Source organism: Centruroides vittatus, unplaced genomic scaffold (assembly GCF_030686945.1).
Source record: "Centruroides vittatus isolate TY-2023 unplaced genomic scaffold, ASM3068694v2 contig_1154, whole genome shotgun sequence".
Classification (NCBI taxonomy): domain Eukaryota; kingdom Metazoa; phylum Arthropoda; class Arachnida; order Scorpiones; family Buthidae; genus Centruroides; species Centruroides vittatus.
In genome coordinates, this window is record NW_027120741.1 from 902,229 (window position 1) to 925,861 (window position 23,633).

The 23,633-nt window shown below is 26.8% G+C and overlaps 1 protein-coding gene across 1 annotated transcript in view; it reads right to left on the reverse strand.

Moving 5' to 3' along the window:
* LOC136979089 (condensin-2 complex subunit G2-like) overlaps positions 1-22,440 on the reverse strand; it is a 58,951-nt gene extending 36,511 nt beyond the window's left edge. Inside the window, exons 1-10 of the mRNA XM_067275004.1 lie at positions 22,133-22,440; positions 18,757-18,921; positions 13,195-13,309; positions 12,262-12,419; positions 10,276-10,413; positions 7,851-7,945; positions 7,675-7,744; positions 4,623-4,715; positions 4,127-4,219; positions 1,362-1,487 (exon numbers count right to left, since the gene is read on the reverse strand). Coding sequence (XP_067131105.1) covers positions 1,362-1,487; positions 4,127-4,219; positions 4,623-4,715; positions 7,675-7,744; positions 7,851-7,945; positions 10,276-10,413; positions 12,262-12,419; positions 13,195-13,309; positions 18,757-18,921; positions 22,133-22,216 — 1,137 coding nt within the window. The 5' untranslated portion in view covers positions 22,217-22,440. The remainder of the gene's footprint in view (positions 1-1,361; positions 1,488-4,126; positions 4,220-4,622; positions 4,716-7,674; positions 7,745-7,850; positions 7,946-10,275; positions 10,414-12,261; positions 12,420-13,194; positions 13,310-18,756; positions 18,922-22,132) is intronic.
* Between the last annotated feature and the right edge of the window lie 1,193 nt (positions 22,441-23,633).

Consider the following 23,633-nt stretch of genomic DNA (forward strand, 5'->3'; position numbering starts at 1 on the left):
GTATATAGAAGCTTTAATCCTGTCCCTCCCCCCGTGGGGAGGAATTTCAAAAAATCCCTTCTTAGTGTGCGTTCTCGTGACGTACCCTACTGTGTACCAAATTTCAACTTTCAACTCCTAACCATTTGGGCTCTGCGCTGATTATTATTATTATTATCAACTCGTCTCAATTATATATATAGATTGTTCTGGGCTAGTCCTTTTCTTCCAGACTGTTCTAAATTATTTTATCATTATTAATTTAGATAACAGATGGCACCTAATGTCCACCTTTAATACCAAATTTAATATCTAATTATTAATAATAGCAAAAATAATAGCCAGATTAATTACAGCAATCAGGGTTTAGTATTTAATAAAAAAATAAACAATTTTATTCTTAAATAGATTTAAAAAATCATATTCAAAATGTAATACATTATTTACTCTTGATAAAAACTATTAATGATTATTGAATAATATTTTGAAAGTTGCCTTATATACTAATAAATATTTTAACTTTCATGTTTTTGTTAATTAATTCTTGCCTTTATAGTGTTTCAAGAATCAGTCAAAGTCATTTCCAAATAAAACGTACTGTATGGATTAAATATTTCTAAAAGCAATTATTATAAGCTCTTTAAAAATGATAAAATTTTAAAACAATAGTATTTTAGCCTTACCAATAGGTATAAAATCAAAATAAGTGAAACGTGACTTCTTAGTGTTCTCTTAGCCGAAAGAGGTCCATAGACCCCTTCTAAGGAGAAAAAAATAAAAGGAAAGCATGAAGTAATATTGAGAACTGAAGGCAGTTTTTGTGCAATGTTGTCAGTCTTTCCAGATTGAAAAATTTTTATTGGTTGAATGGAAATTTGAGGAATTTTTTAGGTTGGCATTTTTTTCACTTTGAACTTTTTTCAGTAAACTAAAACATAAAAATTTTGACATGACATTTGAATTACTTGTAAAATTTAAACATTGCAATCAAAATATGTGATCACAGTGCTCATTCAAAAATAATTTCTATTTTTAAGTGACAGCTTAACAAGTTACTTTTGCTTTCCATACTCCAAACTGATACGGCTATCAGCACCTTCTTTAATCAGTAAGTAAAATTTCTGGTAAGAAACAATTTGAAGTGACAAAATAATTAAAAACTGACAAATTGTTGACAATTTCTTAAAATTTTCCAGAGTGACCCCTGCATTTATAGCTCTCAAGTAATAAATATTTTTCAATATTTTTTCAATTTTTAATAATATTTTTGAAAGCTGTAAAATTAGTTCATATAAATTTTACTCATTTCATTATACATCAACATCATTTCTTAACTATACTAGAACTATTGTATATTACAAATTTAATAATTTATAAAATACTTCAATAAGATTAAACTGTTTTTGAAGCATTTCATCTGTTTCTTCAACATTTGCTTCTGGATTTCCTAGTGGATAAACAGCAAAAAATATATCTGCAGCATTAGCTCGAACTATTCCATTTGCAACCTAAGTAATTTTTAAAAAATTCTGTAAATCATATTTAGTTTTAGATAATTTAAATACGAATTTTTTAATATTAATTAAAATATAATAATTTATATATTTTTTTAAAAATTTTAAATAATTATTTAATTTTATTTATTTTAATTGATTCATTTATGATTCAACTATAATTAATTTAAATTTAATATAAAGATTTTTAGAAAATATTTCACACACAATAATAATAACTATGAAAAATAAGGTTTTATTGCAATTAAATATTTCATGTAACATTTTTAGACCCACTAGGTCCATCATAGCTCTTCAAGTAGAACAAAGAATGTAAAATATAACTGGCAAGTGATTCTAGAATAATATACATTTAAAATTTTATATTGCTATTTTATATTTTATAAAACTATAAATCTAATTTATTGAATAATTTAATACTACAGATATAAACATTGCCATCCATTAATATATTAATAATTAGACTATTTAGAAATGATTAATTATATTTATAAACATTTAAAGAAACATTGGCTGAGAATATGATTCAAATTCATCTCTTGCTTAACACATTTTTTCAGTTAAATTATATGTAATTTAACTAAGTTATAAACATGTCATTTCAGACATATAATAATATATTCATCTAAAATTATCATAAATAATTTAGTGCATATTTGTAAAATTTAGAATATTGCATTATTAGACATAAAACAAGAGATGAAAGTATTTAATATCTTTTATGTTTCAGAATCATAGCTAAAACTTATTTTATTATTAATTTAAATTTTTTAATACCTATTGATAACTATTTATATATAAATTATTGTACAGTATTTGAACAGAATTGTATTATATGTAATACAGTAGAGCGTCGATAAGTGAAACGTCGGTAAGTGGAATGGCCGGAAAGTGGAACGATTTTCAGTCAGACTGTGTCGTGCTGAATCGAATGTTTTTGATACTAAATTTACTTCTAAAGTATAATTTTCATGTTTTTTATATTCTTTAATATATTTATTTTGTTTGTACAAAATGCAGAAATAATTTTTAACGATATGATAGCCTCGAAGATTATTATAAAAATTTTCGTTAGGCTTAAAATCGATGAAAATTCAACACGAAGTGACACGCAATGGAGAAAAATTCAACAGTAAGCGATACGCAACAGAGAAAAATTTGAACATCGGACAGGTTAATGTATTTTTTCGTACAAAGTCGGAAACTGGAACAAATCATTAACTGGAAGGACCCCAATATTTTCAATATTTTGGGACCCCAGTCCCCAATTGGTTCCACTTATCGACGCTCTACTGTACTTCTATTTACAATTCTTTATTCAAAATACTAGTCTTATAAATGCAATAGTAATTATTTTGATGTAAAATTCAATATTTACAAACCAATAGAATATATATATATATATATATTTATTGGTTATATATGTGTGTGTATCTGAAAATATTTGCAATTTAAATTTTAATTAAGTTATTTTTAATAAACTGATAAGATAATCCTTAATAGCATCAAATAACATCACTACAAACCTGATAAATTATATAACTACAAGCCAACCAATGCTGTATGTCACAGGCTAGATAACAGCTATAATACTAATAAATTATGAAACAATTTGGTACCAGAGGGGGGCATTAGGCACCATCTTTTGATAAATTTAATAATTATAATTTTTAATTTAATAAGTTAAATAATTTAGTACTACTAGAAGAAAAGAATCGGCCCGAAGCAGAACTCGAACCCTCAACTCCTGCTTACTGTGCAGATGTGTTGCCATTAACATTACGATACAACCATTGATGGTTGTAATGTAATGTTATATATACTGGAAGATGAGATCGAACTGGAGGTCTGGGTAGCATAATTGGCAACACATCTGCACAGTGAGCAGCAGATGCATTGCCTGGAGCAGGACTTGAACTCACAACTCCTGCACAGTAAGCAGCAGGAGTTGTGGGTTCAAGTCCCACTCCAGACAGATTCTTTTCTTCCAGTAGTTCTAAATTATTTAAATTATTAAATTAAAAATTATAATTATTAAATTTATTAAGAGATGGCACCTAATGCCCCCTCTGGTACCAAATTGTTTCATAATTTATTATTATTATAGCCATTATCTAGGCATTGGTTGGCTTGTACTTGATAGCATTGTCCATTTTAGCTTTTTTGGAAAATATACTCTTAAATTTCTGTTAAAGAATTTCTTTCTATCTTCATAAGAAATTAAAATCGGCATTGATATAAACTAATTTTCACAAATAAAACATTGACATTTTTATGCTTTAAATCAAACAGAAACAAAATATAACAATTTAAATTTCCTATAGAAAACTTAATCTGAATAAGCAAAAAATTATACTGTCTTGAAAAATGTTTATTATTATTCATAATCTGAAAATCAGAATTTCTATACTTAATATTGTTTGTAGGAGAATATTTAAATTGTCTTTATCTAAAATAAATCTTTTTTCTTTTTTTTTTCCTTAAAAAGTTTTCTTAAAAAGAATTGAGTCAACTGTTTGAGAAACTGAACCATAATAGATTATTAAGAACTGTCTTATCCAGCTTACCAGCATAGAATCTTAATTTTTCTAAACTAATATGCATAACATTTTACACAATAAAATTAATCTTACTTTTAGAGATCTCCAGATAATTGGATCATAAAGATTTAAAAGAAGAATAGCAACATTATTTTGTTTGCGATGACAATGAAAATAATTCAAAAGCTAAAAATAATAAAATTAAATAATTTGAATAATAGAATAAAATAATTTCATAAATTAAAATAATGAAAATGACATAAAATTGCAATACTTTAAAAAATTAAGAATTTTTTTATTATAAACAAAGAAAGATTTGCTTTGAAGGAATCAGTTCTATATTATTTACATCTACATTTTTGAAGTTATTTGTACTTCATCTTAAGCTCTCTCTCCAAACAGTTAAATAATTATATAGAACTGGTTTCTTCAATGTAAGTGTCTTTTTAATTTATAAATTTTTAAATATAACATGTTAATTAATGTTTTTATTAATTATTAATATTAAAACTTAAAATGTGAAAAATATGTCTATTAAAAAATTAAATGTATTTAAATATAATTAAAATATTTATTGAACCTGACTTACTTTCTTCAGAATGGATGCTAATGAATGTGGAACTTTTCTTGGAAGATGAATAGCATAATACATAAAGTCTTGAATACAGTAGATTTCTAATTTCTGTTTATGTTTAAAAATATATAGAATAAATAAATAAATAATATATATTAATTCTTTTACTACAAAGTTTACAAAATTATATATTAATTTAATTCATATTTCTTTTCATTAAAAATTAACATTAACTTAAATTTTCATTTATTCTATTTTTTAACAATTCTGAGATCAAGTATTATGTCAATATGATCAAATAATTTTTACTTTTTGCTTCATGATAACTTTGTAACAATAATCAAACTGATTTCTGTAGCTGCTCCCCAATTTATTAGGAATATATTTGTCTATAGAATCATCTCTATTTTTTTAAGAGTTACAACTTTATATGCAGTCAATATTATTATAATGCAACAACCTAGCTTTCAATTATATTATTTAAGTTTGGTAGCCGGATATTCGATTTTAGATTTAATCTTCTGTGTGAGCTATTTTATAGAAATACAATATCGAAAGATAATTTCAAACCAATCTACTAGATCTATCAATACTAGTCGATATCATTATGTTTATAGCTAGTTTAATTATGAGCATAATGACTACGGCTAAGAAAAGTTTTTCAAATATTTATACTTCAGTCTTAAAACATCATTTAAAATGGTTAATAACATTTTATAACTGTAAGAAAGCTACAAACAAAACCAAAAACCTAAAATCAACTATTTTGTATTTACATATAATTTTGTTAACACAAATCTGACAGTTTAAAAATTAACCTATATAGTGACCTATAGCTTTTACATAGCCCAAGAATTTGGCATATCATTTGGCGTATTTATCAGATATATTATCTGTGATTTTTTTGTTTTCTATAAATCGAATTCGCATTCCAGGTTGGTTCATTCCATGCTAGAAGAAAAGCTGATGATAATTAATGCTCCTTAAAAATGTTTATTATATAATTTCTTTGAATAAATGGTATACATAAAATATTTAAGTATCAGGTCAGTCCATAAGTTCATGCGTATTTTTATCTACAAAAAAAACAGCAAAAAATTTTAATTAAATTTTATTTCAATCTATAATGTATTCACCATTATTTTCTACAATTTCTTGCCATCTTGATGGTAGCTTTTTAATCCCGTCTTCGTAAAATGATTTCGGTTTTGAATCAAAATATTCAGAAATAGCCTTTTTTACATTGTTCTCATCCTCAAAAGTTTTCCCTTTTAAAAAATTCTGCAAACTGCAAAAAAGATGATAATCACTGGGAGCAATATCTGGCGAATATGGTGGATGAGGTAAAATTTCTCAGTTGTAGCTTTCAAGTTTCTGTACAGTTATTTTTGCAGCGTGTGGTCTGGCATTGTTATGCTGCAAGAGAACCTGCTTTCTGTTCACTAACAATGGTCAATTTTTTTCAATTTTTCATTTAAACACTCTAATTGCTCACAATACATTTGCGCTGTAATTGTTTGATTAGGTTCTAACAGCTCAAAGTGAATTACACCTGACATCCCACCAAACAGACAAAAGAATTTTTTTTGGATGCAACCCACCTTTTGCAGTCTGTTTTGGCTGCTTGTCGCGATCCATCCATTGTCTTTTTCTCGTCACATTATTATAGAGGATCCATTTTTCGTCTCCAGTAACCAGCCTACCAAGAAAAGGTTCTAAAGCAATACGGGATAAAAGAGACGTGCAAATGTTTACACGTTGTTGTTGGTTAGCTATTGACAGTTCATGTGGTATCCATTTTCCTAGCTTTGAAACTTTTCCGATTTGTTGTAGGTGTCTATGAACAGTTCCATGGGATGAATTTAAACGTTCCACAATTTCATCAACTGTTAAAGATGGTTCTGCTTCAACTAGTGCAGAGAGAGCATCATCATCAAAGTCAATAGGTCTTCCAGTACGAGCCTTATCCTCCACACTAAAATCATTGTTTCTAAATCTTTCAAACCACTTCTGCGCAGTCCTTGCACTAATTACAATTTGATTATGTACAGTATTTATTTTTTTGGCTGCATTTGTAGCATTCTCACCACTTAAAAATAAAAAGTATAAAACATGTCTTTTATATTCATCGGTTACTTTCATTTTAATGAAAATAAACAACTGAAATGTTCACAATTCTGAACAGTATTATATGAATGAGATCCAATTTAACACTTCAGTGTAAAAATTATCACATTAGACTGACATTTTTAACAGCAAAACAAGATTTTTCTCAAGGTCATAAAAATGCGCATGGACTTATGGACTGACCTGATATTTATTTTGGCATGTAACCCATTATCGTATTTTACATTAATTTATATGAAAAAAATTGTTTCGCTTAACGAGTGTTTCACATTAAGAGTAAGACTCTGAAACAAATTATGCTTGTTAAGCAAGGTTCCACTGTATATAGTTTCCTGTCATGCTTGATGGGGAACCTATCTAGTTTTTTATAGTTTAATATATTTTTAAATCAGGATTTTTATTAAATAATTCAATTTAATAACTAAAGAGTGATAAAATATGTATAAAAATTTATTCTGTTAAAATATTTTTTTAAGTAGTCATTTTATATTTTTTGGTTATAAATATTTCTAATTACATTATTACAATGTTAATAATGATTTAATCTGAATACAGAAAAAATAAAACAACGAAAATCAAATATAACGGTAATTAATAAAAATATAAAAACTGTATATTAAATTCTTATTTTAAAAAATAAATTAATTTTTTATTATTACTATAGAAATTCTTTACTTAATATTCTTAATAATGAATTATTAATTCAAAAACAATAAAAACATTAAATGCTATTTCTATCATTCCTATATGAAATTGTTAATTATAATTTTTTGCACGATTTGAAATAAAATTATTATTATTGATGTTATGCCAGAGCAAACTCAAGGCATATTTTTATTATTATTATTAATTAGATATCTTTATTTTAATTAGTGACATCTTTAAAATTTTAAACATTCATTTATTAATTTATATAGTATAACATAAAGAAAATATATACCTCTTTAATATCTCCTGAAGAATTTAACCATGCTCTGAAATAAATCTTTCCATAACACTCTGCATGCTTACTAAAATTATAAAACATAATTGTAATTTAAAAATTATTTTAATGAATATTTTATCATAGAAAAAAAAATTATATTTTGTTCTTTCTATTATATAAAATATACTTACTAAGAACAATTTGGTAGATATATTTTGATAGCTTTATGTAGATTTTCAATAAATTTCACATTTAATCCAAATAAGAAGCTAATGAATTTTGTTCCCTTTAACAAAAATTATACAAGTTATTCTTTTAATATAAAAACAGAATAAAACTATCTATTAACTATAGAATTAATTAATTTTACTTAAATATTTTATATTATAATTATATAATATATAATAATGATAACATTTTTTCCTCTCTCAAAAAATATATAGTGTGTAAAAAATTTTAAAAAATGATAAAACTTTATATTACAATTCTCATTTCACATGAAACTTTAATTGCATGATTTCAGTTTAACACAGTCAGAGATACAATAAAATTTCATTTTACACCATAGGATCAATTTATCATGGTATTTTGAAGAATATATTCTTCAATATTTTACTTTCAGTATTTTAAAATTTAGTATTTTTATTGATAAAATTAATGTTTATTGTTATGACATTGCAATTGTATCACTGCTACTTATCAAAAAGATGAAATTCTTAATTTTGTAATATTAGGTGTATAAATATTACTCCCCTCTTTTTTTAATAGACAGCATTAATAATACTGCTTGCATGCAACTGAATCTGGCAACACTTCTATTTGAAAGGTTTGTCAGCATTCTTTAAAAATAAGTATGTGACATCTGTTTGAATTGTAAATAATAATTATTTTTACCTCATTAAAAATGTCATTTTTATGCAAAAAAAAAAAAAAAAGGAAACAGCATTTGTGAAAAGTTTTACTTCATTATTTTATTGCAAAAAAAACTGCGGCAAAAACATACTGTTTTCTGTTGGAAATTTACAGTAAACATGTTCCATCAAATACAACTTGCAAAGAGTGGTTTTTGACAGTTTAAAAATAATAATTTTGATACAAATGACAGAGCAAAACCACCAAAACATCTCAAGATGAAGAATTGAAGCATTACTGAATGAAGATCCTTGCCAAACACAATTGAAATATGCTGCTGCATTATATGTTATCCAACCACACATTTCTCAATATCTACATGTAAATAAGAATGGTTCAAAAGCAAGGAAACTGAGACCCATATGAATTGAAAGAAAGGGACATTGAACATCAAAAAATCATATTGTGAATTATTGCTTAAAAAACAAAAAAAAAAGTTTTGTTCACCAATTTGTTACTGGAGTTGAAAAATGGATTCACCATGACAATCCTAAACGATCAAAGGCATGGGTGCACTCAGCTGAACCAGATCCATCAATGTCAAAACAGAGTATTCATGGAAGTATGGTAATGTTGTGTATCTGGTGACACTAAAAGAGCATAATACACTATAAGTTGTTGCAACTGAGTCAAATTGAACAAATTAATCAAATTGAACAAAGCATTGAAGCAAAAACATCCAAAATATGCCAAAAAACATAACAAGGTTATTTTCCAACATGACAATGTTTGCTCAAATGTTGCAAGACCAGTCAAGGACTCTGTAGAAGTTGGAATGTATTGCCTCATCTGTCGTATTCACCAGATATTGTTGATCCTTCAGATTTCCATTTGTTTTGATCCATGCAGAGCGACCTTTCTGGAAAGCGGTTCAGTTCTTATGAGGATATCAAAAACTGGGTTGATGACTAGATTGCTTCAAAACAACCAGACTTCTTCCTTCATGGAATTTGAATTTTTTGCCTGATAGATGAGTGAATGTTATAGTTTCTGATGGAAAATTTTTTCCTTCATTTTAGAAACAAAGTAGACATTTGTTTGAATAAATCTATTTAGTCAAAAAAGAGTACAATCATATGTAAATACTCAATATGTCAAGTCTTCATATTGCACGATTTAAATTTAGATTGACATTAGAAAATTTACAAAAGATTAAACATGAAAAAACCATGTTCTGAAAATGAATTTCATTGATAAAATAAACAAACTTTCTTAGTTTCAACAAACGTTCTTAGTTACAATTATCCATGTACTGGTACATGGATAATTGTAACTAAGAAATCTTGTTTGTTTTTTAAACAGAAGATTCCCACTTCATTGAAAGATTTTTAAGAAATATACTCAAGTATAATTGAGAATGTAATTTTAATTACTAATTTTTATAATTCTTCAATAGGTTATAAAATATAAATAAAAAATGCAAAAATATATTAAAATAATAAAAATGAATAATTAATGTAATTTGAAGATAGTAGAAATAGTCTTTATAGTTTGCTTTGTTTAGTAATTGATTTTGGAAAATTTTACATAATAAATATATTTGGTTTACCTTTGTGTATAATTCAATTATGTACAAAGATTAATTATTTGTCTAAATATTCAAAATAATAAAAATTAATAACTTAATTACTCAACTAAAATTTATTTTTAATTGAGTAACAAAGATTTAATTAAAAATATTTAAAAAGTAAATTTTTTAAATACCTCTTCTACATTCAAATACAGTTGTGATATAGTGCATTTTTCTAAACATGATAATATAGTTTCTTTATTTTCATCTTCTTTATCAAAAATATCTATTAAACCTTCTTTCATATTCCATACTCGTTTTACATCATGTTTCTATAGTCATTAAAAATTATTATTATTATTAACAAAAACTATAAAGTAATTTGTAAATTAGTATTATTTAAACATATAATAAATAATGTTCAATTAAACTATTTGTAAATACACCAACAACTGCCATAAATGATTGGGCTAAATTTTGGATAAATGATTATAGATTAGAAATAAATTTGGCACTAGAGTTAGGCATTAGGTGCCATCTGTTATTAAAATTAATAATTATAATATTTATATATATTGGAAGAAGAGATCGAACCGAAGATCTGGGTAGCATAACTGGCAATGCGTCCACATGGTAAGCAGGAGTTCCGGGTTCGAGTCCCGCTTCGAGCTGATTCTTTTCTCCCAGTTTAATTTAAATTAATTAATTAAATATTATAATTATTAATTTTAAAATCCTGGCTATTTTATAGTTATTTATTATATTATATTTTATTAATGTTAATATATTTTTAAAATTTATTTTAGTTTTACTTGTTTTACCCACTTTGTTTTTAAAACATTTGGTTACTCCAGCAAGTCACTATTAAATATCATTTTAGGTAATTTAATCTTTGTGGGTTTTACATGTATGTAGGATAATAAATAGTTATTAATTTTATCATAATTTATTCTGTAATTTCATCAAATTGTATAATAAGGACTGAAGAGGGGTGACCTAGTTTATTATTTATTCTATTTCTTTCTTTTTTTATATGTATATGTTCGTATAACATATAAAAAAAGAAAGAAATAGAATAAATAATAACGTAGGTCGTATAATCCACCAATCATGAGACAACATACTTGATGACATGTACAAACAGCAAAAGGTATAAATAAATGTAAAACTCGGTACCATTGATGATGTAAAGTTCATGGAGAAAGCTACTATGATGTAAGTTGGTGTTTATCGGTTTTAATTGTAATCTTAAAGTATATTATTTTATTATAATTTTGTTTTTTATATAGAGGAATGAACCTAAGTAATTTGGCAAATGTTAGATTTATAAAAATATCTCTTATGTACAAGCAATTAGGATATGTACTTACTGTAAGTTTTTTAAAATTTGATTTTATAGTCAGGTTTTATTATATACACATTGTCTTACCTGTTTATTTAATTGTTTTAGCTGTATTTGGTAATACTGCTGGTGAGGGGTGTGTCCTGAAACAAGTATATGTATATGTGTACAGCAAAAATTACTACTGCAGGTGAATTTAATAAAAGTTTTGTTTTCTGATCTAACTGCCAGTTTTGTATCAAATATTAAACACCAGTTAATGTCCTACTAATAATCATTGTCCAAGTAGACAGTAAAAAATAAAAGAACAATATAATTGTGTAATATATTAATAAAATTCAACATATAAAACATATTATAACAAGAATATGAATTTCATTATAAATTATTTTATTTAAATATATTTATAAATTATTATAAGCCATAACTTTTATCAACAAATTAATTATAGAAAAATATTAGTAGGAATAATAGGAGTAACTTCAAATCTAAATCAATGCTGTCTAACTATTTTAATAATCAGTTTCAATATATTTTTTTTTAATGCAATAGATAGTAGATTAGTGTATTAAGTGTTTTATAGAAAGCAAATTATATTCTTAATAATGTTCTATATTTATTTTCATTTTATTAATAATTTCTTGTTTAAAAAAAGTATTAAGATTAGATAAATGTTTCAAAAATGTATTAAAGTTTTTATTCATTCATGACTTTTACACTTATCGTGAAATACATCTCTAAGAGCAAAAATAATCTTCATGGGCTAGATTTGATTTGCAAAGTTCCAGTACTGCTAGTTTCAATCACACAAAATTTTTATAATAAAGTATATAATTACCAATGCTTTAGATCTTAAGCTCCTCTGTAATAAATATACAATAGAATTGCTGTAAATAATTTCCTTTTCTTCAAGATTTTTAGTAAACCATAATTCACATAACTGTGATATTTTGTTCTTTATCTGATCATGATTATCTGAAAAACCTGGTAATATTCCTTAAAACAAAAAGTATGCACATAAGTATTATTAATAACAAAATCAATATCAATTACAGAAAATAAATTATAATTTAAAAAAAAACTTAAACATAAAAGACAAACATGGAACAGAATATATTTATATAAATGAATTCTACTATATTCAAAACTGCATCAAATTAAAAATCAAAGCATATGAAAATACTAATGTGTATAATATGTTCTATGACATAGTTGATAATCAGGAAAAGTTTTTTAGTGCTTCATTTTTTCACTAATTTTTTTAAGAAAAGCATTTACTGTATAGAATGTGAATTGTAATTATATTTTTTAAAAATTTTCAAATTAAAAACCTCACAGTTAAACACAATGCTATTCATATTGTGAGATTTTATAAGATGTACGGTACGTACATATATGTAGTAAAACCTTTCATTATTGCATCATATTTTAATGATCACTTTCTTGATTTAATTTTTCTGCTTTAAAGCACACATTTCCAACATTTGAATTTATCTACTTTCTAATTAATACAATGCTACATAGCTGGTTCTATTATAATAAGTATCAAAAACTTATTAAAATTTATTATTTCTATCTATTGTATTCAATTACTTAATTTTGGAACTTTATAGTGTATTAAAATCTATAAAGACAATATTTCTTAAAAATCTAATGTGTATAGTTTTTATGTTTAAAATTTTAATCTGAATTTAATTATTGTTTTGTAATTAATTAGTTTCCATAATTACAAAATAAATCTTAGTTAAAAAAAGAAAATAAAAATACATACCATGAAGAAGTACTACACATTGAATCAACTGTTCTGGAATATGTAATTCTAATACAATAACCATCTTTGCCAAATTTACAACAGTGTCAATAACTTTTTTTGCTTTTTCAGACTCCTAGAATAGAACATTTTATACCTTAATTAAATTAACAATTTTTATTATTAAACAGGCCTAACATTTACATAAAACTTAAAATAATAAGAAAACTTCAACAAATATCTTATAACTCCTGTTTTCCTCCATAACTGTAAACCAAAATTTTATGAATACTGGAGATGATTAACTAGAAAATTTATTATGGAAAAAAATTCAAAATTTTACAGATAATTACAAAAATTTTTGTAAAAACATTAAAATGCTGTAACTTCCAATTTTTTAATTTGTAAAATATATTATGAAACACCTGTACATTCTAAAATAGAACATATAGACTTTATGTTATTCTTTTGATCTGATGCTGATCTATAAAATAGGCCAAAAATGTTTGTCAATTCATTAATTTTGTGAATTGTGAAAGTTAAGGTTTTTCTTTATGAAATGATGTAATTCAAACTACAGTAATACTCAACTTAAAGCAATACACAAACTAATACTCATTTTGTAATATGGTGTCCAACTTTCATAACTATCAATATTACTCATTTCCTTCAGTTCACTCAATGTAAATTTAAAAGTATAGTAGTAATGAAAGATGCATTTTATAAAGTCCATAAACTTGATCTTTTACAAAGTACAGAAGTATAACATAAAAAATCAGCTAATATTAAATTTGATGACTGTAAGAGCCAACACATACTCTTTGACTGATCTAATATTAAAGAAAATTTTTGTTCAGAAATAATGTTACTTCATGGAGATGTGCACTAGAGCTTTGTACATATTGAAATATATATTTACTTTAACATTCAGGAATTAATGTAATTGCAATTCCAAGACTTCATAGTATATGAAATTATTTTTTCATGTATAATAGATCATAGACTATTTGAGACAGCACTAAATGTCTTGACTTTCAAACAATCCTTCACTTTCTGACAATCTCGTTCAATTTTTCTTTCAGATCCCCATATTCTGCAGTTATGATAGTTTTATCTTCTCTGATATGTAAAACATTGCTTCAACACAATCTCTATCTCCAAAGGTAACTTTCACAAAAATCAACTTTGATTTTTGACAAAATGTCTTGAAAAAATCAAAAACAATGGGGTTTATCATCCAACTGTGAATCATGCAAAATCTGTAGTCTGTAGCCATAGGAACAAAAGCAGTTATGAACAAGCCTCCAAACAATCATTCTGCAAAGAAACTCATCTAGTCTACATCTAGTTTTTTTTGTTAACTCAAAAAGAATGTTTTCTGGATTTGATCACATCTTTCTGAAAACTGCAGTTTTCCCACTTCTTTTTGATACCAAATACTATCAGCCTCTTGAAATTGTTTTAAACATTAAATAGAATTATCTGTAGGTAGATCTCTTTCATACTGAGTTCTGTAATGATGAAGTGTTGTGAAAATAGATTTGTTACGCAAAATCAAAGTACAGTAGAGCATCGATTATCCGAGTATCGATCAACCGAAATGTCAGTTAACCGAAAGCGTTCTCATAGGCAAATTTAAATTTCTGCTAGTGCTGTGGCGCTGCAATATTTGGCTATGTCTTGGGCTACTCCAATATTATTTTTGTTGGTGTGCATGTTTTAGCTGGCAGCACTGGTGTGACCATGAGAGGGTACTTAAGGACGTACCAGGATTTGAATGAATTTCAACATGGAATAGGTTAATATATTTTTTTTGTACATAATTGGTTATCCAAACAACCCCAGTCCCGAATTGTTTCGGATAATCAATGCTCTACCATATTCATATTATTTGCTCTTGAACAGTTACCATTTTAAAGTAAGACATCATATTATCTTCAGACATTAATGCAACAAGTATAGCATTGCCAAATAAATTTCAATTTTATTGTTTCTTGAAGAATTATAGGATACAGAATTCCCAATGATTTAACATCATTATATTGAGCATAAAACATATTCTGTTTGAATCCATTTATTGTTAGGTGCTTGATCTAATAATGAGATGTGAAGTATCTCAAAAATATTTAATCGTAACTGCATTTTACTATTTAAACTGTTTAGTGTTACTTTGTTTTAAGATTTCCAATTTAATATTCATCAAGTGATAAAAATTCAGAAAACTTTTTAAAATTTCATTATTAATATAAACTGTCTTGTAATCTAAAATATGATCAATTTTCTGATTTAATATGATGAAAGATGTAATAATAATAATTTTAATGATTTTCAAGACAAATATTTCATCTTTATCTCTTGAAGCAAAATTTATTATACGTCAGAAAATAAATTAAATATTCACTTCAAATAAAAAAAAATCTAGTGTTATTATTTATAATTTTAAATATACTGTTTAATTGAAATTATATTTTTAGAAAAATGAATCAAACACAGCAAATAAATAACACTTATATAAATTAAATGTATTTCAATTCATAAAAAGAATTACAGTTTAATTTAATACATATTCAAATATCCTATATAAACTTAATCTAAAAATGATTTTCAAAAAGCTAAAAATGTTAGGCTATATGTAGAAAAAATTCTAGGTATATTTCCTGTTCTCTAGCAAGACCAGTCTATAGCTACACCACAAAGAAATTTGGTCTCACTACAGTGGTGCTAGGGTAACTCTACTGAGCCTTATTTAATATGTTGTGTATACTGGAGTGTATTTTTGATGTAGAGAACTCTCAGCTAGCCTCTAGACCAGGCTTGGCCAACCCGCGGCCAGTCACGTTAAATTGTGTGGCCCTCTAAGCGATATTATATATCTATTAGAACTTTTGTTTCCCATTATGTGTATACCAAAACAATTAAATAAATGAAAATTTGCATGTGTCATTGTTATAATGCACAAGTATGAGTACGAACTCTTGGTATAACAATAAAATCTTATTCATTTTGTATTTGTTTTACTTTTTTAAAAGCATGTTTGCCTAAATTGTGGCCCACCGTAATGTTACGTATGATCAAAGTGACCAGCGAAACAATTTGGGTTGGCCAGGCCTGCTCTAGACCAACAACAGCAAACCTTTCCCTAAAGATGAGTCAAAATTAAATTTGAAATTTAGTAATTCCAAACTGTGGTTCAAATATTTAATTTGAGTAATTAAAAAAATTAAGAAAAACTACTTACAAATTTTACTTTAAATAATTTTTTAATCTAAAATTAGAAAAATACCAATAAAATCTACATAAGTGAAAAAAAAAAAAAATATGATTACAAAGGAAACAAGTATATTGTTCAAATAGAAATATTCTGTTATTTATTTAAAGATAATTAATCTTTCTAAGGTTCATAATTAGTGGCCATTAACACTTTTCATGACAGCTTTAGGATCTTTTGCCTTCAAACTACATAAACCAAGTTTTAAAATCTATCAACTATTTTTTACAATTTAAAAGAATCTAAGAATTTCTAAACATTCAATGTTCAACCTTGAAATTGTCACATAAGTCACAGATTGGTCATCATTGCTCTAGACCAGTGATTCTCAAACTTTTTCAATCCACCGTCCCCTTTGTTCCATAAAGTTATACCCATCGCCATCTAACCCATTTTCTCTTGTGTGAGAAAGGATTGGAAATATTCTTAAGAAAACTTTTCTATGAATTTCACACTTTGTGCCCTTACCATACATTGTTCTCAACATCTGGAAACCATTAAACGCAATGTTTCCTCTTATCAGTTTAACAGAGGAAAGGGAACGGCTGTCAGTAACCCCAACTTTTGTCTTTGGTCACCGTTCAGTACCCTGCCTCCAGAGCCCCATAGATTTACTCACCACCCACAAGGGGGCGTTATCATCCACTTTGAGAAACGCTGCTCTAGACCAGGGCCAGATTAACCAATAGACAAATTAGACAAATGTCTAGGGCCCGTAATTCGGAGGGGCCTGGTTTCAGTGAAGAATCTTTCTCTGTTTTAAAACGAGTTAAAAATTATTTAAGAAATTTGATAGGACAGGAAAGGCTGTCTTTAACAATGCTTACTAAAGAAAGAGACACTCTCAAATGGCTAGATTGATCAATTTTCTGAAATGAAAATCCAAAACGAAAAATTTTAATATTTTAAAGACTGATTAATGACTAAAATTACATACATTTTTCGTTGTACCAGAAACTCTTTTGTTGTACAATTATTATTGTATTAGTGTTTGTATTCTCTATTATTAATAAAAATTTTAAGTGACATTATTTAAGATTTGTTTAGAAGCAATTTCTTTAAATGGGGCTCCCCCCCAATTTAAATTTTGTCTAAGGCTCGCTAAAGGCTTAATCTGGCGCTGCTCTAGACCATTGTAGAGTTAATATAATATGAACATATTGCAAACAAGATAACTGCTGGCAGCAGCTACTACTGTATTAGATAATCAAATAAAAAAAAATTAAGAAAATGCCCATAAAATGCCATCTGCACCATCAACACTTGTTTCTTTAATTTTAACTTCCTTAACTTACCATTTATTTGACACCTTAAGTTGTGCCATTTCAAATTGTTGAATTAATAGTAGATTAATGTTCACTCTGTTCCACTTATGGTAAAGTACCTTCATTCGACATTGTAGTACACATAAACACACACTGAACAATTCCACTTAGAATACAGAAGTCTATTTGAACAAATAAATAGAATTAGATCTATGTGTCATTTATACTGAGACTCTAGCTAGACTACTAGTATCCTAGCAAGAGCTGAGATAATCTCACTAATGTCCACACAATGTACAGAGCTCTAGTTAAAGCAAATCAGGCTGAAAGGTCTATAATGTACAATACATATAACTTTATACTTAAATAAATTTACTGTTGGATTTTAAAAGTTTTTTGAAGATTTATTCAATCATTTATACTAAATTAACAATTGACATATACTCTAACACAGTGGTTCCCAACCTTTTCTAGGATGCGGAACACTTTTGTGAGCAATTTTCTTTAGCGAAACACTTACTTAAGTTAATATGAAATACATAAGCTTGTCATCAGTTATTTTATTAGAATTGAGCAGTTATAATTCAAAATCTCTACTCATATTATTAATGCCAATTTTAAGACAGGAAAAAATATACCTAAATAACTTTAATGGGAAACTTGTGCCTGATGTTTTTTACATATTTCATTCAGTTTTTATCATTGCCTTTATCTTACTCGAAACAGTAGTACACTCCATAAGTACGAGTCGTACATATATATTTAAGTTTATGAAAATTTTATGATTTTAATTTTTTGATATTCGGCGGCTCGAATACGATTGTACACTTTCCGATTTGCGACTAAATCTGCAGAACACTTGGGAGATGCTTATGGAACACGGGAACCGGTGTTCCGCGGAACACTGGTTGGGAACCACTGCTCTAACATAAAGATAATAGACATTTTTGTGTATTTTATGTTTCAAAGAATTAAAATAATTAATAAAATTATATATACATTACATTAAAATAAAATTTTGACTAATTGATGTAATAATGAATTTACTACCTCTTCAGAACAAAGAGCTTGTTCATCATTATTTTCACCAGCTGCCAAAGCATTTACAATATGTTTTTCACAGATACTATAGACAGTCTGAAATACTTCTTGTAACTGTGCTTTATTCAAAGATGGTAAAATTTCTTCAATATTAAAATATGAAGTTTTTGAATTCTAAAAGAAAAAATACATATCAATTAATTTTCTAAATAATTTAATGTACATTTCTACATACATTATTATTATAATATACTGAAGATAAATCAATATTGTAATACAGTTGGTGATTGGTTAACGAACAAATTGGATAACAAACACTTTCGTGAAAGATTTTTATGTTCGGATAACAAATAACTCACAGAACAAACACAACAAGAAGCAACATAAAATAATGAATACTGATTGATCTTCCCTTGCCTTCAGGCAACAATTCGAAACTTTTTGTAGTGTGAAAGACATCAACATCGATGCTCAACCCAGTATATAGTATTCCTCCAAACTTTGAAACTGTCCCTTGTAATTCCAGCCTTTTATTTTTCTGACAGAAACAATTCTTTTATAGTATTTAAGAAACTGTCAGATAGACACTTGTTAAGTTTTGAGTCAGTTTTTATTTTTGAAAGGTGAGAGTATAATAGCAAAGGTAGAGAGTGGGCAGATGATGTCTGATGTTGCTGGGCAGTATGGCTTGAACAGGTCTACAGTAGGCCACAGTTCAATCTTATCTAAAAAAGATACAGTATAATCAAGAAGACTCAAGCAGCTAAAAGAGTAACAAAAATCACATCTGAAAAATAAAGAACATTGAAGGTCTCATAATGGAATCTGAAACCGATCTGACGACAGAAGGCCAAGAACTCTTGAATGAAGAACACCAAGAAACTTGGCGAGATATGTTTTCTTCTGAAAAAGAGGATTAATATTGACATCTGCTATTAAAGATCTTTTAAAGAAGTGAGAGGATGTCAGAACAACGGTCTTAGAATGGCATCCAAACCAAGTTGAGGTTAATAGGCTAAGGGATTTCTACAGTTACAACACTATTAATCAATTCTGAAAAATCCTGAAGAGAAAAAAGCAATCAACATTGGACAGATTCTTTAACCCCCACAAATGGAAAAAACACGACTAATAAAAATGCAAGACTGTGTATATATGTATTTTTATTATTAGATATAAATAAACGTAGTAAGAAAGTAAATATTTTTTTATTTTTTGGGGTCTCCAGAACAAATTAATGAAATTCCCATAAAAACCTATGCTAAATCAATAATCGGTTAACAAACAATTCAGATAGAGAACAAAGTGTTGGAATGGATTATGTTCATTAACTGATCACCCACTGTACTTTATTATTTAGATTTAATAGACAAAAACAAATATTCTGTAATACGTAAACTTGTACAAGCATATTATATCAAACTGTGAAAAATTACTTATCAGTTAACATTACATTTAAAAAATCTGCATATATATGCAATTTTAACAAAATGAAATTCAAAAATAAATCTTAATCTATTTTGTATTTGTATATGTAGATAGTATCATAATTTGAAATTTATATGCAGACTTAATTCTTTGGAAAAATTAATTGTAGATAAAACGCAAGATTCATATTTATTCTATACTAAGTTTTTGATAATGATATATTTTAATGACTTATCTGCCTAGGTAATTCTAATTAAAAACATTTATATGAGTAACTGACATTCTTGTGTTTTGTATATTCTTGTATATTTTGTGAATATAAAAGAATTTCTTATTAAAATTTAAATGTTTTTTTAGCAAATATTTTCAACCATACAAATACAGGTCTATATAAAAATCAAGTTTTCTGACATAACAAAAATAAACAGTTATATTAAACAGTATTAAATTTGAGAAAATGCATCCTTAAAATAGTGTTTACATGAAAGAAAGCAAAGTTCAAATAAACAATTATTTAAATTCAATGATATATCTAGTTATTTATGTATAATTCTTTATCTTTTTTGTCCCTAACTTAATTTGTGAGAACTTGCTAGTAATTTGTTTACAACAGAGTAATAGTGAAGGAAAATAAAATGTTAGTTACAAAATGTTTTATTCTATACTTGAATACACCAATCTTTTTTTGCCTTTTTTATATACCTTATCCTTTTTTGATTAAATTTAAATAAAAACAACAGTTCTTTTGAAAAGTATTAATACTATCCTATATGATAGTAATAATTAGTTCTGGTATACAGCAAGTTTATGAAAACTGACTATAAAATTTGCCATTCTATTATCTGTTGAAATATATATATTTTTCATTAACAAAATGCAGAATTACCTCTGATGTACCATGTTTATTCACTCATCAGAGCAAATATTCACTTACTGAAAAATTTAACAAAATTATATCAGTATTAATTTAAGATAATAGAAAGTTTGACTGCTCACTAGATAAAAATATACTTTTATGGATGCAATACAAGATATCGAACTGTATCAAATTTCAAATATGTTTCTTTGTTGTCTCATAAAAATAAATTTTTAATAAATTATTAATTTGTAACTATTTTTAAAAATAATCAATCATGGCATAAATTATGGAAAATCATTATATTTCATATTATTATTATATTGAGTTTAGTGAGTTATACTCAGTTAACACCAGTAGCTGTGTACTATGGAGGACCAGAGTCAAGGCATAGCAACCAAAACAAGACAAAAATTAAATAAGTGTGTCAGTGTGTGTGTCTGTATTCAGAAATTTCCTAACAATATGACACATATTCAATATAGTGGCCTTCTGTAGTGTGATGTATGTGTTTCTATTCAATTGTAATGTTCCCAGGCTTTTGTATAGTGTATATGGTATGACCAGTAGAGGAGAGAACGACAGGTACAATAAGCACCTTATCCATCCTCCACAGATGCCTTATATCCTGGGTTAGTTCTGTGTACTTGCTGATTTTTTCAGTGCTTATATTTTGTATATCGCGAGTGTTTGGAATGAATATGTCTATAATGTATGTGATTTTATTATATTTGTCAATGAGTGTGATGTCTGTTGTAAATTGTTTATCTGTGATTTCAGCTCTGTCAAAGTACATTTTGTGCATGTTGTTTTCCAATACTGACTGTGAAATGTATTTGTAGTATGATTTGTGGATGTCAAATAATTTGCATTCTTGCCAAGCTCCTGGTGATATTTGCTACTTGATCATGTCTATGTAAATAATCTGTCTGTACCAAGAGATTGCAGAAGTGATGTGTTGTATAGTTATTATTATTAATTCCTGTAAAGAAAATAAACAAAGATTTTAAGTTAAATAAACTTAATTCTTTATATATACATAAATTTCTCTATTGATCAATGCAATGATTTATACACAACAAACATGAAATCGTTACGTACATGTTGTTCCATTAATTCCAATAAGAAATCGGCATCATCTCTCCCTGCCACTCGCAAGAAATTTGATCTGGGACTAACAGACATTTTACTGCAACGTAAATATCTTAACTATTATAACATGAAATTTTTAACACTGTTCAAATCAAAAATAAGCTTCACTCATTATAATACATATATTTCTTGCATTTACATCGACTATATTTAATTTAATGTGATAAATAATCGCCGAAATTATATCTTTTAAATGACAAGTTCTTTAACGTCTTTAGTGGAGTTCGAAATAACGCGCTTTTCCCATATTTCAAATTTGGAAGTAAGACGCCATCTACATATTTTGAATATATATATTTTTTTTCGATTGAAAATAATATGTACGAAATCCTGAAATTAAATCGATTATAATAAATATATTTACATTTATGATATTAATTTACTTTGTTTAAAGTTAAATTTCGATTTAAAATAATGGTTATACGGTAACACCCCGCTTAACGCGGGGGATGCGTTCCTGGACTACAAAGCGCTAAGCGAAACAGCGTTAAACGAGACCATTTTAACATAGAGTAAATAGGGATAGGGGAACACGCGACCAAAAAATAAGCAAATTTTACTATAATTTTAAGTTATTTTTATATAAACTTTTGCATAATAATATATGTTAAATAACACATAAACATATGCGCACAGAAATGTAAAGTTAATTTTTTGTGACAAAGGTCCTGGCTCTTCTGAAATTCTTGTTTTTTGCGATGAAGTCGTGTAGTTTCATTGGTCGCTTTCTTTTTCTTTCCTTAAGCAAATGTCGGTAGCAGAAGATCGCATCCAAAACGCCTGGTTTTGCTTTGGCACTCCTATCAAAATCTGGATCATTCGCTACAATTTGATCAACGATTTCGGTTATCGTTACCAAACTTTTACTAAGGAAATCTGTAGAGAAATTTTTTGGGTTCTTCGTCTTCAGAATCTCTATTTTCCAGTTCTACACGAATTCCTTGTTCTGCCAGTTCTTGAAGTCGTCGTTGGTAAGGCTCTTACCAGAAACCTGCAGTAACTCCCCAATATCCTGCTCGTCTACATCTCTTGTATCCAGTGGCGTGCCGTGACATTTGATGACAGGGAAGCTGTGTTTCTGTAAGAAGCCGACTTCCAGGAGCAATCAGTTAATTGCGCGTCAATGATGGTGTAGGGTCCATTCGTATTCATTTGTTCGATAAGCCAGTAAAAACTGTAGACGTTCTAAATGTATTTTCAATATCACAATTACATTCTGAATCACTAGCCACGATATAAGGGCTAAAATTAAAAATAAATTATAAAAACTTACTCGGTGAAATAAAATGTGCGGTGGATATACATATCTGGTACAATATATTGTTCAATTGTATTAATATACTTTTAAAGAAAATTATAATTAAATGTAGCTTTGTAAAGAAACGTACATAAAAATAACGTAAAATATTCTTTACTTTTTAAATTTTAAAACAATCCACTTAGTCAAATA